Genomic DNA, 20,148 nt, shown 5'->3' on the forward strand with positions numbered 1-20,148 from the left:
TGCAGGGCACTGTGTTTCTTGCAAATTAAAACCACTGCATTCAAAATAGCTCTCTGTGTTTCTTGCAAATTAAAACTGGGTACAGTCTTTAAAAGAGTTCTCGGGACACCTCCAAGGTCTTTCTGGGAGCTAAGAGTACATGTGAGCCGGGAATTGAGTTGTATCCAGCAACTTTTAAGGGGCAGCCACTGAAGAAGGTGCCTTGCATTCCTGTTCATTGACTCCTAACAGCGACGCCATTAGACAGTCGTCCTTTTCCTCATTCTGTGGGTTATTATTGTGACTCCTTGTGACTGGTAAGTCCTGCTCATCGTCAGGCCTTCTCTGAGACCCCAATTCAAGTTACAGTCCCCTTTACAGATCTCGCCAGCACTTTTGTACTGCGTGTGTACGTTCATATACGCCATTAGGAACTGTCTAATATTTGTCTCCCTTTAAGACAGTAAACATAACAAATCCTTTTGCTCACCACTTGCTCCTCAGCATCTGGCACATAGTAGGTGCTCATACACGTTTGCTGAATGAGTGCCTAGACTGGGCCATTTAGGAGAGTGGAGTATGTCTTTTTTTTTTTTAATTGATTAATTAATTTTTTTGGCCACACCCTGCTGCATGCAGCAGCGGTCCCCAACCTTTTTGGCACCAGGGACCGGTTGCGTGGAAGACAATTTTTCCACGGACCGGGGGCGGGGTGGGGGGATGGTTTTGGGATGATTCAAGTGCATTACATTTATTGTGCACTTTATCTCTATTATTATTACATTGTAATATGTAATGAAATAGTTAAACAACTCACCATAATGCTGACAGGAGGCGGAGTTCAGGCGGTCATGCGAGCGATGGGGAGTGGCTGTAAATACAGATGAAGCTTCGCTCACTCATCCTCCGCTCACCTTCTGCCGTGTGGCCCGGCTCCTAACAGGCCACGGACCGCTAGTGGTCCATGGCCCCGGGGTTGGGGGCCCCTGGCATGCAGGATCTTAGTTCCGCAACCAGGTATCGAACCCGTGCCCCCTGCAGTGGAAGCACAGAGTCTTAACCACTGGACCTCCAGGGAAGTCCCTGGAGTGTGTCTTTACGCCATGCAAAATGGATATTTCAGGATGGCTTATGCTGGATACCATTATAAAATTAGAGGTCATTTTTTACAGTATAAATAACCTTCACTGACTTCGTTTATGTTGTAAGCTTAAACTTTCTGATGACAGCCTTTTCCTTTTCTTAACTAGAGCACCTCTGTGTTTAGGAAAACTAGGGCTATTGTGATGCCTTTGAGTTTGCCTGGCAGTTTGTTGGGACTTGAAACACGGAGCTTATCTGGAAGGCTCAGAGGTCCTTGCAACACCTGACTGTAGAGAGTTGGGGGAAAGCCTTTGTTTACCCTCAGCTCACCTCTGAACAGAAGAACCCTGGCTCTAGTTCATTAATTGTTTGTCTATAGAAAGTAGAAGTTTTCATAAGTTTGAAGCAACATGAGAAAAATAAGAGAATGTAGTAAGATTTTCCTAAGGCTAAATTAATCCCACTTAAATTCCTTCAGTGAATATTTATCAAGTACCTATAATTTGCTAGGCATGGTCTAGGTAAAATAGGCCCAAATCCCTGCACTGCTGTTTTCTGTTGCTGTATAACCAGTGAACACGAATTTAATGGCTTAAACAGGCACCCTCTTATCCTCTCCCAATTCCTCTAGATCGGAAGCCTGGGCTGGGCTTAGATGGATTCTCCGCACAGGGCCTCACATGATTGAAATCAAGATGTCAGCTGTGTCTGCAACCTCATCTGAGGCCGAGTTCTCTTCCAGGCTTATTCCGGATGTTGGCAGGTTTCATTTACTCCAACTGTAGGACTGAGGTGTCTGCTTTCTTGCTGGCTGTTAACTGGGGGTGATTCTCTGTTTCTAGAGACCAACCACCCTTCCCTGGCATGTCGCCCCTTCAATAGGCCCTCTCCAGCGTGGAATCTCTCACTTCTGTTTCTGATTTCCAGACCCAGATTTAAGTGGCTCTTGTGATTAGGTCAAGCCCAGGTGTATAATCTCTTTTTCTATTAACTCAGAGTCAGCTGTTTAGTAACTTTAATTATATCAGCACATCCCATTTGCTATGTAACATAATCATGGGAGTGATATCCCATGTTTACAAGTTACACTCTCGCTCAAGGGGAGAGAGTTCACAGGGTGTGTGCGTTAGGGCCATCTGAGAATTCTGCCTGCCCTACAGCTGTGGAGTTTACATTCCAGGGGTAAAATGTGGGGAGAGACAGACAATAAATGTAAACATAATTAATAAGTACAGTATATGCAGGTTAGAAGTTGATAAGTGCTGTGGGATAATAAAATAGGGGGAGGCAGGAGTGGAGGGAAGAATTGTTAATAGGGTGGTCAGGACGGGCCTTGCTGTGAAGGTGACATTTGAGCACAGATTGAGGAGTCCTGCTAACATCTGGAGAAGAGCTTTCCAGGCAAGGAGAACAGCCACTGCAAAGGCCTGACGTGTTAAAGGACTAGCCAGGAGGCTTTGGGGAAAGGCCATCTGCTATCGGCCCTGAGCACCTCTGCAGGTTTCTGCTGGATATGCCAAGAATGCCAAGCCCTGACCGGGAGCTGGCTTGTTTACTGCTCGCTGTAAAAGCAGTCGATTCCTCAAGTGTAGTGTTCCTCTCCTGTAATGTAGCCACTGCGTGTGCAGTTGTTCATCTAGGCTCTGTGGATTTGGGAGACATAGAACGAGTGCTAACATGAAGCTCTGACAGCTGCTTTTGCCAAGAGTAATAAAGTCCTTTGTCTCTGGCCCAGGAATCTCGTGTTTTCTGCCAGCATCCATGACATAGTCACAGGCTGGTAAGTAGGGCAGAATCTCACACCTGTGGCAGAAGCCACTGTGGGTGCAGTGCAGTGAGCAAGGGGGGATAGCAGAAGATATTTTAATCTTTATGCTGAGTCTGTGTTCCTCCTGGGTTCAGCACTAAAATGCTTTTATTTTTGTGGAATGATGGTGATACTGGACGATATCTCGTTCCATCAAATCTAGAGGCCATTGGTTGTAAGATACATTATTATGTGCTGATGAAAAGGAAAGATACTGCCCATTAGACTATGACACTATGCTTTCATATCACAATTTTTATTTTATATGTATTAAAAGAGCTGTTTTAGACTTGTTTAAACAGAGTTTTGCTTTCTATTACTCTTGTACATTCATAAAAAGGGAAATATGAGCAGATTAAATTGGTTAAGATAGTCTAAAAATTAATGAGGCTGGAGGACACATGGTTTCTTGAGGCAGAAACCTGGTGTGTCTCCCTTTGCCTGGCAAAGCAATAAAGCTATTCTTTTCTACTTCACCCCCCCAAAAAAAACAAAAAACAAAAATTAATGAGGCCATGATGACATCAACACTGCTGTGCCCACAGTCACCAATTGGAAGATGCCAGTGTCTGTAAGACATAATCCTGATTTTTTAAAAGGGCGTTTTAGAATAAATTAATTATAATAATTGTTCTTTAAATGTTGGAATTTGGCAAGACAAAGGTTGCAACCCTGAAGTTAGTGCCCTCTAATAGTTTTGAAAGGCCAGTGACCCATGAGCTTTATATAAAGTTCCAGAAACTCCTGCCCTAGAGGGTGCCATGCACTTCCTTTTTGGAGTATTCTTTTTTTCTCCTTTCTGCATTTTAAAATATTATGCATGCTTAAGACTAAACACAAATCCCACCCCCAAACCTAAAGTGATCTCTCTCTGGGACTTCCCGGGGGGTCCAGTGGTTAAGGCTCTGTGCTTCCACTGCAGGGGGCGTGGGTTTGATCCCTGGTCGGGGAACTGAGATCCTGCATGCCGCGTGGCGTGGCCACCCCAACCTGACAAATGTAATTAAAACTAAATATAAAAAAAATAAAGTGATCTCTCTCGCCTCTGCTCTGAGCACTTCCGAACTCTTACTGGCCGTTTCACTTGTGTGGCATTTGTAATAAGCTGTGTTATAACGTTAGTGTATATTCTTTATTTCCCTCGGTGAGATTGAAAGTTCTGTGAGGACAAGGATTGTTTCTTATGCCTTTTCCCCTTCCTAAAGTGCTTAATTTTTTTTAAAGAGATGGAAAATTTGAGAGCACAAATGACCTTTCCAAGCAGTTCTAACCCCATTAAATATGAAATTAACAGTGGCTAGTGGGGGAAAAAAACATATTTAGAGCCAAATGATGCTCATCGACCTGAATAGTTCCTTCAAGATGGTTCGGCCATGATTAATCCTGAATCAGTCAATGAATTTCTTCCACTGAAAGCCCGTGTGAGGCTGAGTGAGTTAGATGTTGGTGGAAGGGAAGTAAAATGAGCCCTTTTCCCTTAGTTTCTTTCCTCTGGTTTCCCCATGGTTTTGAAATTGCCATCCCTTCATTGCTGCGGCAGCCCTTTCAATGACTGAGCTAAGACAAGTATTAATTCTCCCAAAAGGAATACATTCCTGAAAGTAACTGATCTCTAGGTAATCAGGGTATGTCAGGAAACATCTCAAAACCCTTCCTGCAAGAATATACAATGGAGAAAAGACACTCTCTTCAATAAGTGGTACTTGGGAAAACTGGACAGCTACATGTAAAAGAATGAAATTAGAACACTCCCTAACACCATACACAAAAATAAACTCAAAATGGATTAAAGACCTAATGTAAGGCCAGACACTATAAAACTCTTAGAGGAAAACATAGGCAGAACATGCTGACATAAATCGCAGCAAGATCTTTATTGATCCACTTCCTAGAGTAATGAAAATAAAACCAAAAATAAACAAATGGGACCTAATTAAATGTAAAAGCTTTTGCACAGCAAAGGAAACCCTAAACAAAATGAAAAGACAATCCTCAGAATGGGAGATAGTATTTGCAAATGAAGCGACCGACAAGGGATTAATCTCCAAAATATACAAACAGCTCATGTAGCTCAATATCAAAAAAACAACCCAATCAAAAAATGGGCAGAAGATCTAAATAGACATTCCTCCAAAGAAGACATACAAATGGCCAAAAAGCACATGAAAAGATGCTCAACGTCACTAATTATTAGAGAAATGCAAATCAAAACTACAATGAGGTATCACCTCACACCGGTCAGAATGGCCATCATAAAAAATTTACAAGCTAAATGCTGGAGAGGGTGTGGAGAAAAGGGAACCCTCCTACACTGTTGGTGGGAATGTGTAAATCGGTGCAGCCACTGTGGAGAACAGTATGGAAGTTCCTTACTGGCACAGCTACCATATGATCTAGCAATCCCACTCCTGGGCATATATCCAGAGAAAACCATAATTCGAAAAGATACATGCACCCCAATGTTCATTGCAGCACTGTTTACAATAGCCAGGACATGGAAGCAACCTAAATGTCCATTGACAAAGGAATGGTTAAAGAAGATGTGGTACATATATACACTGGAATACTACTCAGCCATAAAAAAGAATGAAATAATGCCATTTGTAGCAACATGGATGGACCTAGAGATTATCATACTAAGTGAAATAAGTCAGACAGAGAAAGACAAATATCATATGATATCTCTCATATGTGGACTCTAAAATAACGGTATAAATGAACTTATTTACAAAACAGAAATAGAGTCACAGATGTAGAAAACAAACTTATGGTTACCGAGAGGGAAAGAGGGGGGAGAGATAAATTGGGAGATTGGGATTGACACACACTACTATATATAAAATAGATAACCAATAAGGACCTACTGTATAGCACAGGGAACTCTACTCAGTACCCTGTAATGGCCTATATAGGAAAAGAATCTAAAAAAGAGTGGATATATGTATATGTATAACTGATTCACTTTGCTGTATACCTGAAACTAACATAACATTGTAAATCAACTATACTCCAGTAAAAAAAAATTTAAAACCCAACAAAACAAACAAAAAAACAAAAAAACAAAACGCTTCTTGGACTCTCTGGTCTTTCCTTCATGGCTTCTTGTTCTCTCTGCCTGTGTGTGTGCAGACTTCTGTTGTAGCTCTACTCACGTATATTGACTGATGCCCCGTCTAGACTGTCACCTCCTTATTCAGGAAGGATAGCTTATTTGCTTCTTATTCCTAGCACAGTGTTCCTTAGCATGTCTTCAATAAAAGTTTGTTGATGAGTGAATGGATCTGTCCCTTTAAGAGGGCAGGTGGACCAATGGAAGTGTTCTGTGAAAGAAGCACTCAGTTTGTGAATGAGAAGCAACCAAGGGCAGATGCTGTCAGGTTACCGATAGTGCCTTTAAAGTTGGCTTAAGCCAACCTAAGTGTCCGTCAACAGATGAATGGATATAGAAGATGTGGCATATATATACAATGGAACATTACTCAGCCATAAAAAGAAATGAAATTGAGTTGTTTGTAGTGAGGTGGATGGACCTAGAGTCTGTCATACAGAGTGAAGTAAGTCAGAAAGAGAAAAGTAAATACTGTATGCTAACACATATATATGGAATCTAAAAAAAAAAATGGTTCTGATGAACCTAGGGGCAGGACAGGAATAAAGATGCAGACAGAGAGAATGGACTTGAGGACACGGGGAGAGGGAAGGGTAAGCTGGGATGAAGTGAGAGAGTAGCATCGACATATATACACTACCAAATGTAAAATAGATAGCTAGTGGGAAGCAGCCGCATAGCACAGGGAGATCAGCTCTGTGCTTTGTGACCACCTAGAGGGGTGGGATAGGGAGGGTGGGAGGGAGGGAGACGCCAGAGGGAGGGGATATGGGGATATATGTATACGTATAGCTGATTCAGTTTGTTATACAGCAGAAACTAACACACCATTGTAAAGCAATTATACTCCAATAAAGATGTAAAAAAAAAATAATAAAGTTGGCTTAAGCTACTTGGAAGAAAGAGGTAGCAAATGATAGATATTTGGCAAGAGATTCCGACATTGAATGAATACTTAATAATTACAGGGCAAAATACTAGAAAGTTTAACACTTGCTGATAAGCCTGATTTTGTGCGATAATTTTGTGTTCCTTAGATGTTTTTATGAAACCACTCCACAAACCTTTATTAAGCCCCTTCCATGTGCCAGGTACAGGGAATACAAAAGTACTAAGTATGGAGTCTGTCTTCAGGGAACCCGCAAACTAGTGGGAGAAACAAACAAGTTAGTAGAAGCCCTTATTCTAACAAGAACCCATCTGGTAGTTGTTTGGTTAAAGAAAAAAGCTGATTAAGCTGGAAATCATACAAACTTATTTTAATCTATAAATACACAATCATTTGCCAAACTTCTGATGTAAGACCAAGGCCTTGTCTTTGATTCTGAGTCTACCGATTGGAGTTTGGAATATTCTTTCTTACATAGGGCTCCCCCCACCCCCAATTTATGATTTCCAATTTCTTTTCTTTAGAGTGGAGTAAGAATTTACAGATACTCTCTGTGCACAGTCTTTTGAAAGCTTCCCCGTTATTTTCCACTCGTTCCACCCAACATTTAGGTCAGTGACTTTTTTTTTTTTTTTTTAGCTACTCACTTTTACTGAGTCCTCCACGGGATTCGATGTAGTTTTTGTAGAAATAATCACATCTTCCTTTTCCCATTCATCTTTCATCAGTTGATGTAGTAATTACAATAGCAAGTATAATTGGCATAAACAAATTTGGGAATGAACACAATGATCTTGGTAAGAATCAGTGGGAGCAGAGGTACCTGGGCATAGGTGAGTCCAGAAGCCACCAGGGTAACCTTGAGCGGGCAGCGGTGATGAAGAGTGCCCATCAATCTAGTGAATAGGTCAGGCAGAGGTCAGTTAGAAGTATGTCTACTGTACTCAACAACATGGTTGAATAAGCCCCATACAATAAAAGTTTATGTCCAAATTCAAGGGTGTATTAATTCTTCCTGAGGTGTTGAAAAAGATTCACAGATGCTTTTTTATAGCAGATTTCCAACCTCCTGCAGGAATGTATTAAAATTAATTGCTGACATTTATTGAACTCTCATTATGTGCAGGTATTGTTCTAAGTATGTGACATGGATTAAACCATTGAAAAGATTAAATGAGGAAAGATAAAACAATCCCAAGAGGAGTTTCTATATTATTATCTCCATCTTACAGATGAAATAACGAGGCACAGAGAAATTAAAATAATTTGCCCAGAGTCACAGAGCTAAGAAATTTAAGTGGTGAAGTGGGATTAGAGCCCAATCCATCTTGATTCTACAGCCAGAGTTTTAAACTATTATGTACTGCATTTTTCTGTTATATTCTCCACCTTCTAGAACTTAAAGGCAAATAATTAGTAAATATTTGAAACCCATCCAGCACCGAATGATGCCTTTTCTTATAGAGAACAACAGGCTGTTTATTGTGATGGAGTACTGTGATGGAGGGGATCTCATGAAAAGGATCAAAAGACAACGGGGAGTGTTACTTAGTGAAGATCAGGTAAAAACTCTTCTAATTTGCCTTTTAATTTATATTGGGGGATTAAATTTATAATGTCATAAGTAATAGATTGTGTTTATATGAAGCATGCTTTGTGGAAGAGAAATTCAAACTATAAAATAATGGATCAGTATTCTTGATAGGTCTAGCCTAGAACATGTTCGCAATTGAACTTAAATTGAATCTCTTTTTTTTTTTTTTGAATCTCTTTTTGAGAGTGAACTTTGCTTGAGAAAGAACCGTGTCTTATTTTTGGACAATCTCATGTAGGATGCCTCTGAGATAAATCTTCATGGCGGAAAAAAAAAGTGAATGTGGATGTTCCTTAGCCATTTAAAATGTGATGTATTTATAGCTTCACTTTTCTTCCTTTTATCGTTGGGTACTCTGTTTTAAAATAGCTATCCCACTTTGCTAGGGAGGATAGAAGCTCTTCTTAGCAGTGGCTATTTACCTTCATTGGCTATTAAGAGAGAGGAGAGAGAAGGTGAAGAATAATGGCCTCAGGTCCCATTTTCTCTTTGCACAAACACATTTTTCTTCTATAGTCTGAGCTCCCTTTGATACCCTCTTGGGAGTTGTACTTGTGAAGGAGACAGGTGTGTGGGGTGGGGGCTGAAGAATTGGACTCAGGGCCTGTGCAATTGATGGGAAAGGCCACGGCCTCAGGCAGGGCACAGGAATGGCCTGCCATCTTTCTTTAGGGCATTTGCTTCTTCGTTCTCTTTTAGCATTTAAGAGCATCAGGCCCAAATAATTTCCTCCTAGAGTTAAATTGAATGTTGTGGGTTTCCCTGGTGGCGCAGTGCTTAAGAATCCACCTGCCAGTGCAGGGGACACAGGTTCGAGCACTGGTCCGGGAAGATCCCACATGCCACGGAGCAACTAAGCCCGTGTGCCACAACTACTGAGCCTGCACTCTAGAGCTCGCGAGCCACGACTACTGAGCCCGCGTGCCACAACTACTGAAGCCTGCACACCTAGAGCCCATGCTCCATAACAAGAGAAGCCACCGCAATGAGTGCACCGCAACGAAGAGTAGCCCCCGCTCACCGCAACTAGAGAAGGCCTGTGCACAGCAACAAAGACCCAACGCAGCCAAAAAAAAAAAAAATTGAATGTTGTGAATGTATGAATGATTAAAGAATCAGTATCTCTAACCTCTGTAAATTTAATCAAGCATTCTCCCTATGCTCATTTATATTATATATTAAATTCTATATTTGTAGAAACCCTCCTTTCTTCCTATCTAGGTATTATTTTGCCACATTTAATAAAAATACTTTTCTCTACACAATTTTGAACTACAAAACTAAAAAACTAAAATTACAACTGAATCTTAGTATCTGGAATGTAGCTTTTTTTCCTATTGTTTTCCTCTCTCTGTATAATTTGGTGGACAAAGAATCATTGAAATTTTAGAATCATTTAAATAAATCTCTATAGGTATAGACACAGTTTAATAAAGAGGCTCATGGCCAGCTAGGAAAATCATATCTAAGAAATAAAATTAAACTTTAAAAAGTATAAAAGTAGGGCTTCCCTGGTGGCTCAGTGGTTGAGAGTCTGCCTGCCAATGCAGGGGACACGGGTTCCAGCCCTGGTCTGGGAAGATCCCACATGCCGCAGAGCAACTAAGCCCGTGAGCCACAATTGCTGAGCCTGCGTGTCTGGAGCCTGTGCTCCGCAACGGGAGAGGCCACGATAGTGAGAGGCCTGCGCACCGCGATGAAGAGTGGTCCCCACTTGCCGCAACTAGAGAAAGCCCTCACACAGAAACGAAGACCCAACACAGCCATAGATAAATAAATAAATAAATAAAATTTAAAAAAAAAAAAGTATAAAAGTAAAATATTTCTTAGTTTTATATTATATACTTGTATGTTATTTCATTAAAAATTTTAATAACCTCACAGATTCTCCACTTCTTCCTCTTTCTCTCTTTGCCCTTGACTCCCTCCTTCCACTGAAAAGGAAAAAGCAGTGGCACTAGGGTTATCAGGAAACAGAGCTGCTTGTCTACTCTCCTGATGCAGTTAGCAACCCAATGTTAATAAAAAAGAAGATCATGACTTGCCTCCCTCTCTTCCTTGGTTCTGTTTATCTTTCTCTGTGTGCGGTGTTCCTTTTCATACCAACACACTTGGATTGCCTTTTCACACCTCCATGTTTCTAGCTGTAAAAAGAAAATAGTACGATAAGATGGTATACCTATTAGCTTCATTCACATAACCACACACACAAGTATATTATTCCTCTCTTCTTGTATGTTATCATGAAGACATTTCAGTGATCACCAGACTCCTCACCAGTTTTGTTTCATGTTCCCTCTACAGATTCTGAGTTGGTTTGTACAGATTTCTCTAGGACTGAAACATATTCATGACAGGAAGATCTTACACAGGGACATAAAAACACAGGTAACATCTCAGAGACAAAATCAAGACAGAACAGATCTTTTGTTTTCTTGAAATATCTCCAGCAACATAGCATTTCCTCCTCTTACAGAACATTTTTCTTAGCAAGAATGGAATGGTTGCAAAGCTTGGGGACTTTGGTATTGCAAGAGTCCTGAACAAGTAAGTACTTTTTAAAAACATTTGCTTTCTGATCATAACAGCCAAAATATGTATTTTTAGTTATCATGAATTAAGATATTAAGAGCTTGGTTTCCCAATAATTTTTGATAACTGTTTATATAAGTGTATTAAATCATTCAGATGCTACTTTGAGATTAAAATTTGTAGGTAGATAGGAGAAGGATGGTGGTGATGTATAGTGTGATATAAGCTGATCAAATGAGATGTGACTGAAATGCTTATAAAGCTAGCGAGCGTTTCGTGAAACAGGCAAATTCACACGTGCTGGGGGGAATGTATTGATGCAGCTGTTTTGGAAGACAGTTTCGTGGTAACAAATATCAAGAGATTTTTAAATGTTCCATTTCTGAGAATTTATTCGAAGGGGATAATTTGAAATCTGGAATAACTTAGATGCCTAATAATTGGGAAATGGTCACATTTCATAAAACTTAGCACAGCATGTACCTGAATATTATAAAGCCACTAACATTTATGATTGGGAAGACTTCTTGATAATGTGCGAACAAAATTTGTTATATTAAGTAAAAAAAAAAAAAAGGGAATTCTGAATTTTAAATATGCTATGATCACAGCTATGTGGAAAATATGCATGGAAAAAAGACAAGAAGGAAATATGTCAGAATTGTAACAGTAGTTTGGGGGTTCTAAGATTCTGAGTAAATTTTTTCTTCTTTGTTTACTTTTATGTTTTCCAAATTTTAAATCATGAGATTGCATTACTTTAGTCATTGGAAAGAGGGAAGTCTTTACATGTGAGAGTTTTGCAATGTAACAATGGTACCTCTTCGTGCAATCTTTAAGCCATAAAATGTTTTCTAATGTGTAGATTTTAGGGAGGTGAATTATAAGCTTAAAAATCAATGAATTTTATTACTATATTATTAATATACAGTGTTTTGCTTTATTTTAGTATGTGAATACATCAAATTTTGTGTGTCCATTTTTATACTTTTTTCTTGCATGTGTATGTCTTAAGCCCTTTCTTCAGTAATACACTGTGTTATTTTATTATTTAATACAATTTTGCTAGTACCATGGAACTTGCTAGAACTTGTGTTGGAACGCCTTACTACTTGTCCCCAGAGATCTGTCAGAATAAACCCTACAACAATAAAACGTGAGTTGCTGACTTTTGGTTCAAAAGTCGCAGTAAAATCTGATGCATTCTTTCCTATGGTGCTTTCGTAATTTCATTTTCTTCACCTGTGAAATGAGGATCCCAGTGACTGTCTCTGACCACTTCAGTGTTCTCTGAAGGTTTTGAACTTATTTAGAAAGAAGACATTTCTTTTGAAGATGCAAGGGACAGAATAACATTGAAAATCGCAGTCACTGTGATGTCCATCTGTGTATTTGATTCTCATGCTTTCTAAGCCCTGTTTAGCCTACTGCAGGAAAGTGCTGTAGATGGGTCAGAAAACGGTGAGGCTTGTGACTGAGCACGGGTTTAGCAGCCAGGAATCCTAATATTGACTCAGTCGGCAATTTGACCAAGTCAGTCCATCTCTGCGGGCCTCAGTTCCCCTACCTGCAACAAAGAGAGCTGGTAATTGTTAAGGCGTAGGTAGATAGGTAATTGTTAAGGCATCTTCCAGCTTTAAAATTCAGCTAGCTTTTACGTATGTGGTACCAGAGCGTACCGTCAGGAGTAATATTAATATACACAGTGATAAAGGATGAAGATGAGGTAGTTTTTACTTCCATGGAAGGAGAAGGGAAATTTTTCACTTTTCAAAGCTGTCTGCCAGTTGAACCAGTTGGCTTTGCAGGAAGACTGAGTTTCTTTGTGGAGTTAATTGTCTGTTTGTTTAGGAAAATACGCAAGGGATGTTTGGCTGTTTGACTTTGAAAGAGAGGGCAAAGCCCTAAAAAAGAATGGTAAACATTTCTCCACAGAGTGAAAGAGCAGGCATTTTTTTGGAGACAGCCTCTGACTTAGAGAAGGGGTTTGGCCTCAAGCTGAGCAGGAATGCAGCTTGTGTAGCCGGGGTAGAAGGGCAGGCTGTCCAGAGCAGAGCACAGTGCAACAAAGAGAGACCCCTAGCTCCGTAGCATTGCTTTGTTTCCTTGTACTGCTTTTTAAGGATTTGAGTCAACATTTAAATTTGCTGGTCTGATGCTTTCAATAATTGGAAGATCCTAGTGGTAATTGTTACGAAACCAGATTCATTTGCCTGATGAACAGACAAGCCAGATGCTGAGGCCCCGAGGTTTGCAGCAGAGAAAGGGTTTATTCACAAGGCAGCCAAATGAGGAGACTGGAGTACAAGTCTTAGATCTGCCTCCCTGAAGGTGAGGGGCTTGAGATATTTATGTGTGGTCTTTGGCGTGGTCTTAGGCGTGGGGAAAGAGGATTGGAGGTAGGGAAGAGGTGAGGTAACTGGTGTTCTGTACAGACATATCTGAGTTACATCCTTCTTCATAGGATGCATGTTCAAAAATGGAGGTGTTTAGCATGATCAGAGAGTGGTGTTTTTGGCCCTCTGAAGGTCAAAAGGTCATTCATTGGACACCTGCACAGGCCTAGTTTTAGCACATTTTTTCAAGTTCATTGAGTACCAGATACTCTGGTCATCACTTAATCTAACTTTGGTTTTGTCAGTAGCCTTGAGTAGAATATTCCTTTCTAAATCAACCAGATGTCACCCTTTGAATCAAACAAATCCATGTTTGAGTTCTGCCTTCCGCCTCCAAATTGCTCAAAATTCCACACATGTACACATTTTCTTCGAGCTCATCACGTGAAGTAAATATTGAGCCATCAGATTCTAGCAAAGCTTGTATACCTTTTCTTTGCTAGGATTCTGACAAGCTACAAATTTTCCCTCTAGTCTTAGTAAGAGTAAGAATTGATAATGTACTGAAAACATTTGTGAAAACTTGTCAACCTATATAAAATTGTAAAGATGCACAAATATCATGCACTGTAAAGATAAAGGTTTTCATTGAGAATTATTGATATTTCTTAGCATGTCAACTCTTATCTTACCCAGGGATATTTGGTCTCTTGGCTGCGTCTTATATGAGCTCTGCACACTCAGACATCCTGTAAGTATATTAATCATCAGATTAATCTTGAACTATTGAAAACTATATAAATGCAATTAACCTCTTGAGAGGAAAAGGTTAATGTTTGGTTTTATTAGATTGTTAAAAATTATATGGACAAGCTATTAACCAGCATGACAGCTCCATATATACTGACATGGAAAGATATCCAAGCTATATTATAAAGTACAAAATCCAAGTTGGAGAATAGTACATGTAGCATAGTTCCATAAAAATAAATTGTGTGTGAACATATCAATACATAATCAGCAAAGGGAAAAGATGCATGGGGCGAAGATTGTCGGAAGCCAGGCACAAGCTTCCAAGAGCCTTTCTCAGTAGAGTCACACAGGATGCACTGATTTCTCCAGCAACAAGTTGTGACAATACATGTGAAATGTTATCTACCAGGGAAGCTCATTCGAGACCCAGTGTCCAGGGTTTTTGTTGGGACTGGTCATGTAGGCGCCTCTGCCTAGCATGTGCCAAGCTTCTAGATTCCCAGGAAGAAAGCAGGTATCCAGCATAAACCATGTTGTTTGCACAGTGTGGGGAAAAAGAGAGCCACTCAGAACGTTTTGGGAATGGTGAGAACTCTCCTGAAATCCAAGTTCCCAGATGCCAGCCAAGGGCCAATGTAAGCAGGCCTTTCTAAGGATAGCAGTCTTAGACCATCTATGTTAACTCTTTTGTACACAGCTGTCGTTTTGTTGTTATTGTTATTATTATTATCATTATTTTCAAATAGTAAGTGTCAGATAGTAAGTGTCTAACCCAAACCTGATGTGTAAATAATGATGATTTCATACAATGGAATGTTTTCTGGTTTATGAAGAATTTTTGAGGAAATGGTTTATGTTATGTTAAGTTAAAAAGCAAGATGTAAAATTTCATATTGTTATGATCTCAACTTTGTAAAATAAACATTATTTTTAAAAAGACTAGAAGGAAATATACCTCTGGGTGGTGAAATTGTATGTATTTTTCCTGTTTATAATTTCCTATACTTTCCAGTTTTTTAGAATGAGTAAATATTTTGATAATAAGAAAAAAACTAAAAAAACCCTTGTTTTAAGTAGGACGACATTTCATTGAATAACCACCTACAGTATCTACTCATGAAAGATTAGTTGATGGAAACAATTCAGGGTAGACCATAGTGCTTCTCATTAAAGCTATATAACATTGTTTTGTTTCTTGATATTACTTTAAATACTAGCATTGAATTTTTCTCTGATTTAGTATCACCATTCCTTGTCTTTTCAGTTTGAGGGTAACAACTTACACCAGCTGGTTCTGAAGATTTGTCAAGCTCATGTTCCTCCAATATCTCCAAGGTTTTCCCATGACCTACAGTCCTTAATATACCAGCTCTTTGAAGTATCTCCCCGAGATCGACCATCCATTAGTTCCATTTTGAAAAGGCCCTTTTTAGAGAACCTTATTGCCAAATACTTGACTCCCGAGGTGAGTTTTGAGGCGATTCTGTTTGGATTTTGACAGAGATTTTTACTAGCAGGTCCTGACACACCGTTTGATTTTAGGTCATTCAGGAAGAATTCAATCACACCCTCAGACATAAAGCAAGATCGTCTGCTTCTCGACCTGCTGGGAAGGTGGTCCCAGGTAAGGATGATTTAACCGTGCAATCAAAAAACATTTATTATGTCTCACGCAATGATTTATAATATATGGCTGATAACTTTAGCAGAGAAATTCCTCCAAATATGTTGAACATGGACATTTAAAAAATATAAGCAGTATAAGCAGAAGAAAAATTATCTTGTCAAGTGGTGACCTGGGGGCGTGCCTGTATATCTAGTTTATGCATGACCTGGAGGATTCATCTCCTGTCTTCTCATCAGTCGGGAAAACTTGATGAAACAGTGGATGTGCTGATAATGAGATGCTCAAAGAGGTAGAATCTAAACTTAACTTTTGTGTAGGGAAGGGATAGAGAGTCAAAGAAGGTTCACAGACAGAATGAAATCATGAAATGAAGCTTATTTTTCTGAAATAGAGAGAATGGACTGGCGATTAAGAGTTCTCCTGCAGAGGCCTGTTGGAGCTGAAGTTAGGATCTCGGACCTAATTGGTAACAGTGGGATAACGTTACTATGTGACCCCCAAAGAAAGCAGCTGATACTTTATGGTAATGATAAATGGAGAAGCAGTTGTAGTGGTGGTGTTAGGAATCAGCTGATGAAGTACTGTGTGTGTGTGTGAAAGAGAGACAGACAGACAGACATTAAAGAGAAAAATTACTAATTCAATTGATATTGTGAAATAAGAGCAGCAAGATTTTTAGCCATAACCAAATGTCTCAACTTTAAGGATGAGGAGTAGAAAATCTCTCCAAGGAACAGTGATAGGGGAATATTATCCACTGTGATGGAGAAAATAAAGTGAGGAAAGTTATAAAGGGAAAGTGAATTAATGATTCTGCCGTGTTTAATTTCGTTTGCCATCATTATATATTAGTCGAGATTGAGCATGTTTAGAAAGTAGATAAGTAGAGGACGAGAGAAAGTGTATTGTCTACACTCCTAATATAGGACAGATAGGAAAACAAGAACACATTTTTTTTTTCTATTTATTTTTGGCTGCGTTGGGTCTTCGTTGCTGCGCGCGGGCTTTCTCTAGTTGCCACGAGCGGGGACTACTCCTCGTTGTGGTACGAGGGCTTCTCACTAAGGTGGCTTCTCTTGCTGCAGAGCACGGGCTCTAGGCGCGAGGGCTTCAGTAGTTGTGGCGCGCGGGCTCTAGAGCGGAGGCTCAGTAGTTATGGCGCACAGGGTTAGTTGCTCCGCGGAATGTGGTATCTTCCCGGGCCAGGGATCAAACCTGCTTCCCCTGCACTGGCAGGCGGATTCTTAACCACTGCGCCACCAGGGAAGTCCCAAGAACACATTTTGAAGGTGACAAACACAAATATATTTGAAGACCTACTCATCCATTTCAAACAACAATGCAACATGAATGCTGTGGCCAGATAACCCAAGCTCTGATGACTACATATAATTACTTGTAATTAAATTAATTTAGTTAATAACTTAATTACTAAATATGCCATTATGTCATGCATATTGTTTCCATAAATGTTAATTCCCCAATTTTTAAAAAGTAGTGTTATATATTACTAGAAATATGTAAAGGAACACTGGAAAAAATGGTTTCCTCCATTCAAAGAAAATGTGTAGTAATTTTCCATCAGCACTTCTCTCCATGGGTATAAATGTCTCTGGTTAAAGAGAACTTACTGTGTTATGAAATGCCCCTTATACTTATACTCTCACAAGCATAATATTAATGATGTGGAAATTTTTTAAAAATTAAGTTGTTTTATTTTGGTTAAATAAGATTTTAAAATACAGAAAGTGAGATTCCAGGGAAAGTGCCTGCCAAGATCAAGGATATCAGTGCCATTTAAAAGGAAAGACATATTATATAGAAATGAATGGAGACCACCAGCTGGAGCCCAGAAGCCCATATCTGTAAGTCATGCTAAACCCTTCCTCTGTTTTTTTTAGTGGATGGCATATTCTACAGAACTACTTGCACATGTTCATGAGGTACAAGGCCATTACTTGGGGGTTCACTAGTTTTGTACTTGCAATAAAATTCTGTAATGAACATTAAAGTGGTACTTCATGGGACAGCTTCAAGTCGTTATTTTTAACAATGCTGTATTTCCTTATAAGTATTCTATACATTAGTTTTTGTTTTCTTTTATAATTCAAATTCTTTTAATTTCTTTAAGTAAAAAAGGTTTTTCTATATAGGACAAGTGAGTAGCATAGTGGCAGAAAACATGCATTTCATACTCTTAATTCTGATGTTATATATAATTGAGAAATTTTTATTATATAATCATTGATTTTTTTCCCCCAGAGTTTCTTTATGCCAGTTATTTGAATCCACTTCAGCAGAATGTTGAATCTTTTAGTTTATGTTAGTGAAATGCTTCTGGTACATAAAAACGGCTATTGTATTTTAATTGAAAAATTGTATTTTAAAAGAAGGCTCATGGTAAAAAAAAAAAAAAAAAAGAAGGCTCATGGTATAAAGTATGTTGTGATTTAGGATACTCTGTAGCAAACCCTTTCGGAGACAAAAAAAACCAAAAACAAACATCTAAAAGACTCAAGGATGGATGAAGTTAGGAGAACACATTGACATTTTCTTAATCCTTTGAAAGTTTCTCCTAATGCAATGAAATGAACAGGTCTGCACAGGAGCCATCTCTGTTGTTCTCATTACCGTTTGGGACTTCAGAGAAAATCCTAAAGAAGCTGTTTTTTCCTTCCAATACTTTTCTCTATTTCTAGCCATTTTTCAAGTAATTAGTAGTAACTTCTTTGGGTTGTACATAGGCAAACATTGTAAAACTAAGAAAACGACGTCACACTTTAAAAGATTTTTAAAATAAATATACAATCTATGTTTAGACTGATAAGCCAAATTTTATACATTTACTTTAATATTTGAATAGGACTATATAAATGTGCCATTTTTGTAAGTTAAAGATGGTTAAATATCTACAATTCCATATGGTTCATATGTATTTATATATGAGCCATATAGCATTAAAAAGAACAAAGAATGTAATGTGTTACTTCTCTGCAGTGAGGAAATTTCAGTTTTAACCACTTGTTTGGTTACTCATATTTCCAATTATAAGTTCCAGGCCTTTCCAAAGGTTTGATCTTCTTTTTTTCTTTTGTTAGCAGCTGTTAAATGGACAGCACGGTCACCATAAATTGACCCTATTTTGCTATTTAGCAACAGGGTCTTGACTGGCTTTCATATGTTAATCTGGTCTGATTCTTGTCTTCCAGCTCAGTGGCCTCTACTAAGGAAGGCTAAGATAAACATTTGTTTCTGGTTCTCCTCCTCTTATTCTGTTCTGGTTGGGAAGGGTGGTGAGGCTAGCTTGAGATGGTCATAAGCTGGTCACAACTGTTACATGACTTTTCTTGTGTTTACACAGGAAGAATTGACTCTGAGTGATGCAGCATCTTCTTTCCTTCCAGTCATGTTGCCATTTTGTATTTAGCACATTTATCAGAACCTAAACGTTTTGCAAATCCCCAAATCTGTGAGTTGCACAATAAAGTACAGTATTCTTCCATAAAGTCTAGTAAGGTGTAAATAAACTTATGAAAAATAAGAAATTAATAATGCTGAGTTTAGTTTCAGATCTTGGGTTGGACAGATACTCACTCGCTAAGTACTTTTGATACACTAGCCATGAAGTATACGTGATTCATATTCACACCTTAGCAAAATTATAAACTACTGCACTACAGTACTTAGACTTCTAAAACATTTTTCAGTTCGAGGATTTGGGGATTCTAAGATTACTCAAAAACAAGTCTAGAGCAAAAACAAGATAGCTTCAATGCCTTGTCATAGCTATGGCCACTACCAAACTGTCAATTGTTATAGATTTTAATCATGTATTTTTAAAATATCTCTCTTCTTTTTGATCCCTCAGATAAATATGGTAGAAGGACCCAAACTTGCTGCAGTGTGTGGACATTATGATCATTGTTATGCTCAACTTGACTTGTTGAGGAAGAGAGCCATTGGACAAAATTACCACTATGTTCCTCAAAAAGACACCAGAGTTGAGGAGAATTATAATCAGGAAGAAAGCCACAGTCCATCTCCAGGTCAATGGTAATGTCATAGTCTACTTAAACTTTGGTCCTCTGAAAATAGTTTGCTATATCAACATTTATTCTGAAGTCCTTCCAAATTCTCCTAAAACATCTGGGAAGAACTTCCAGACTCTTCATTTAAAATACTTAATTCACAGTTCCCTTGACCCTTTTTCATCTTAACTTTGATGTAGCTAATCTTATTCATGTAGCCATTTGACTGTGGGAACAGATTAATGCTCTTGAATTTTTAATGTCTTTTTCTTTTTCCTAGTAAATTCCACTATCTGGGAGTGATGAAAATAGTTGTATATGTATCATTTTCCAAATATTAATATCAATATTATTAATATTAATCAATAATAATTGAATTGTAATCAAATTATAATTTGACACCTACTGAAA

The 20,148-nt window shown here is 38.7% G+C and overlaps 1 protein-coding gene across 1 annotated transcript in view; it reads left to right on the forward strand.

Moving 5' to 3' along the window:
• NEK5 (NIMA related kinase 5) overlaps positions 1-20,148 on the forward strand; it is a 64,508-nt gene that overhangs the window by 13,622 nt on the left and 30,738 nt on the right. Inside the window, 9 exon segments of the mRNA XM_068526459.1 lie at positions 8,332-8,429; positions 10,766-10,849; positions 10,938-11,008; positions 12,063-12,149; positions 14,026-14,080; positions 15,347-15,547; positions 15,625-15,706; positions 17,441-17,574; positions 19,578-19,762. Of these exon segments, the coding sequence (XP_068382560.1) occupies positions 8,332-8,429; positions 10,766-10,849; positions 10,938-11,008; positions 12,063-12,149; positions 14,026-14,080; positions 15,347-15,547; positions 15,625-15,706; positions 17,441-17,574; positions 19,578-19,762 (997 nt within the window).

Source organism: Eschrichtius robustus, chromosome 18 (genome assembly GCF_028021215.1).
Source record: "Eschrichtius robustus isolate mEscRob2 chromosome 18, mEscRob2.pri, whole genome shotgun sequence".
Lineage (NCBI taxonomy): Eukaryota > Metazoa > Chordata > Mammalia > Artiodactyla > Eschrichtiidae > Eschrichtius > Eschrichtius robustus.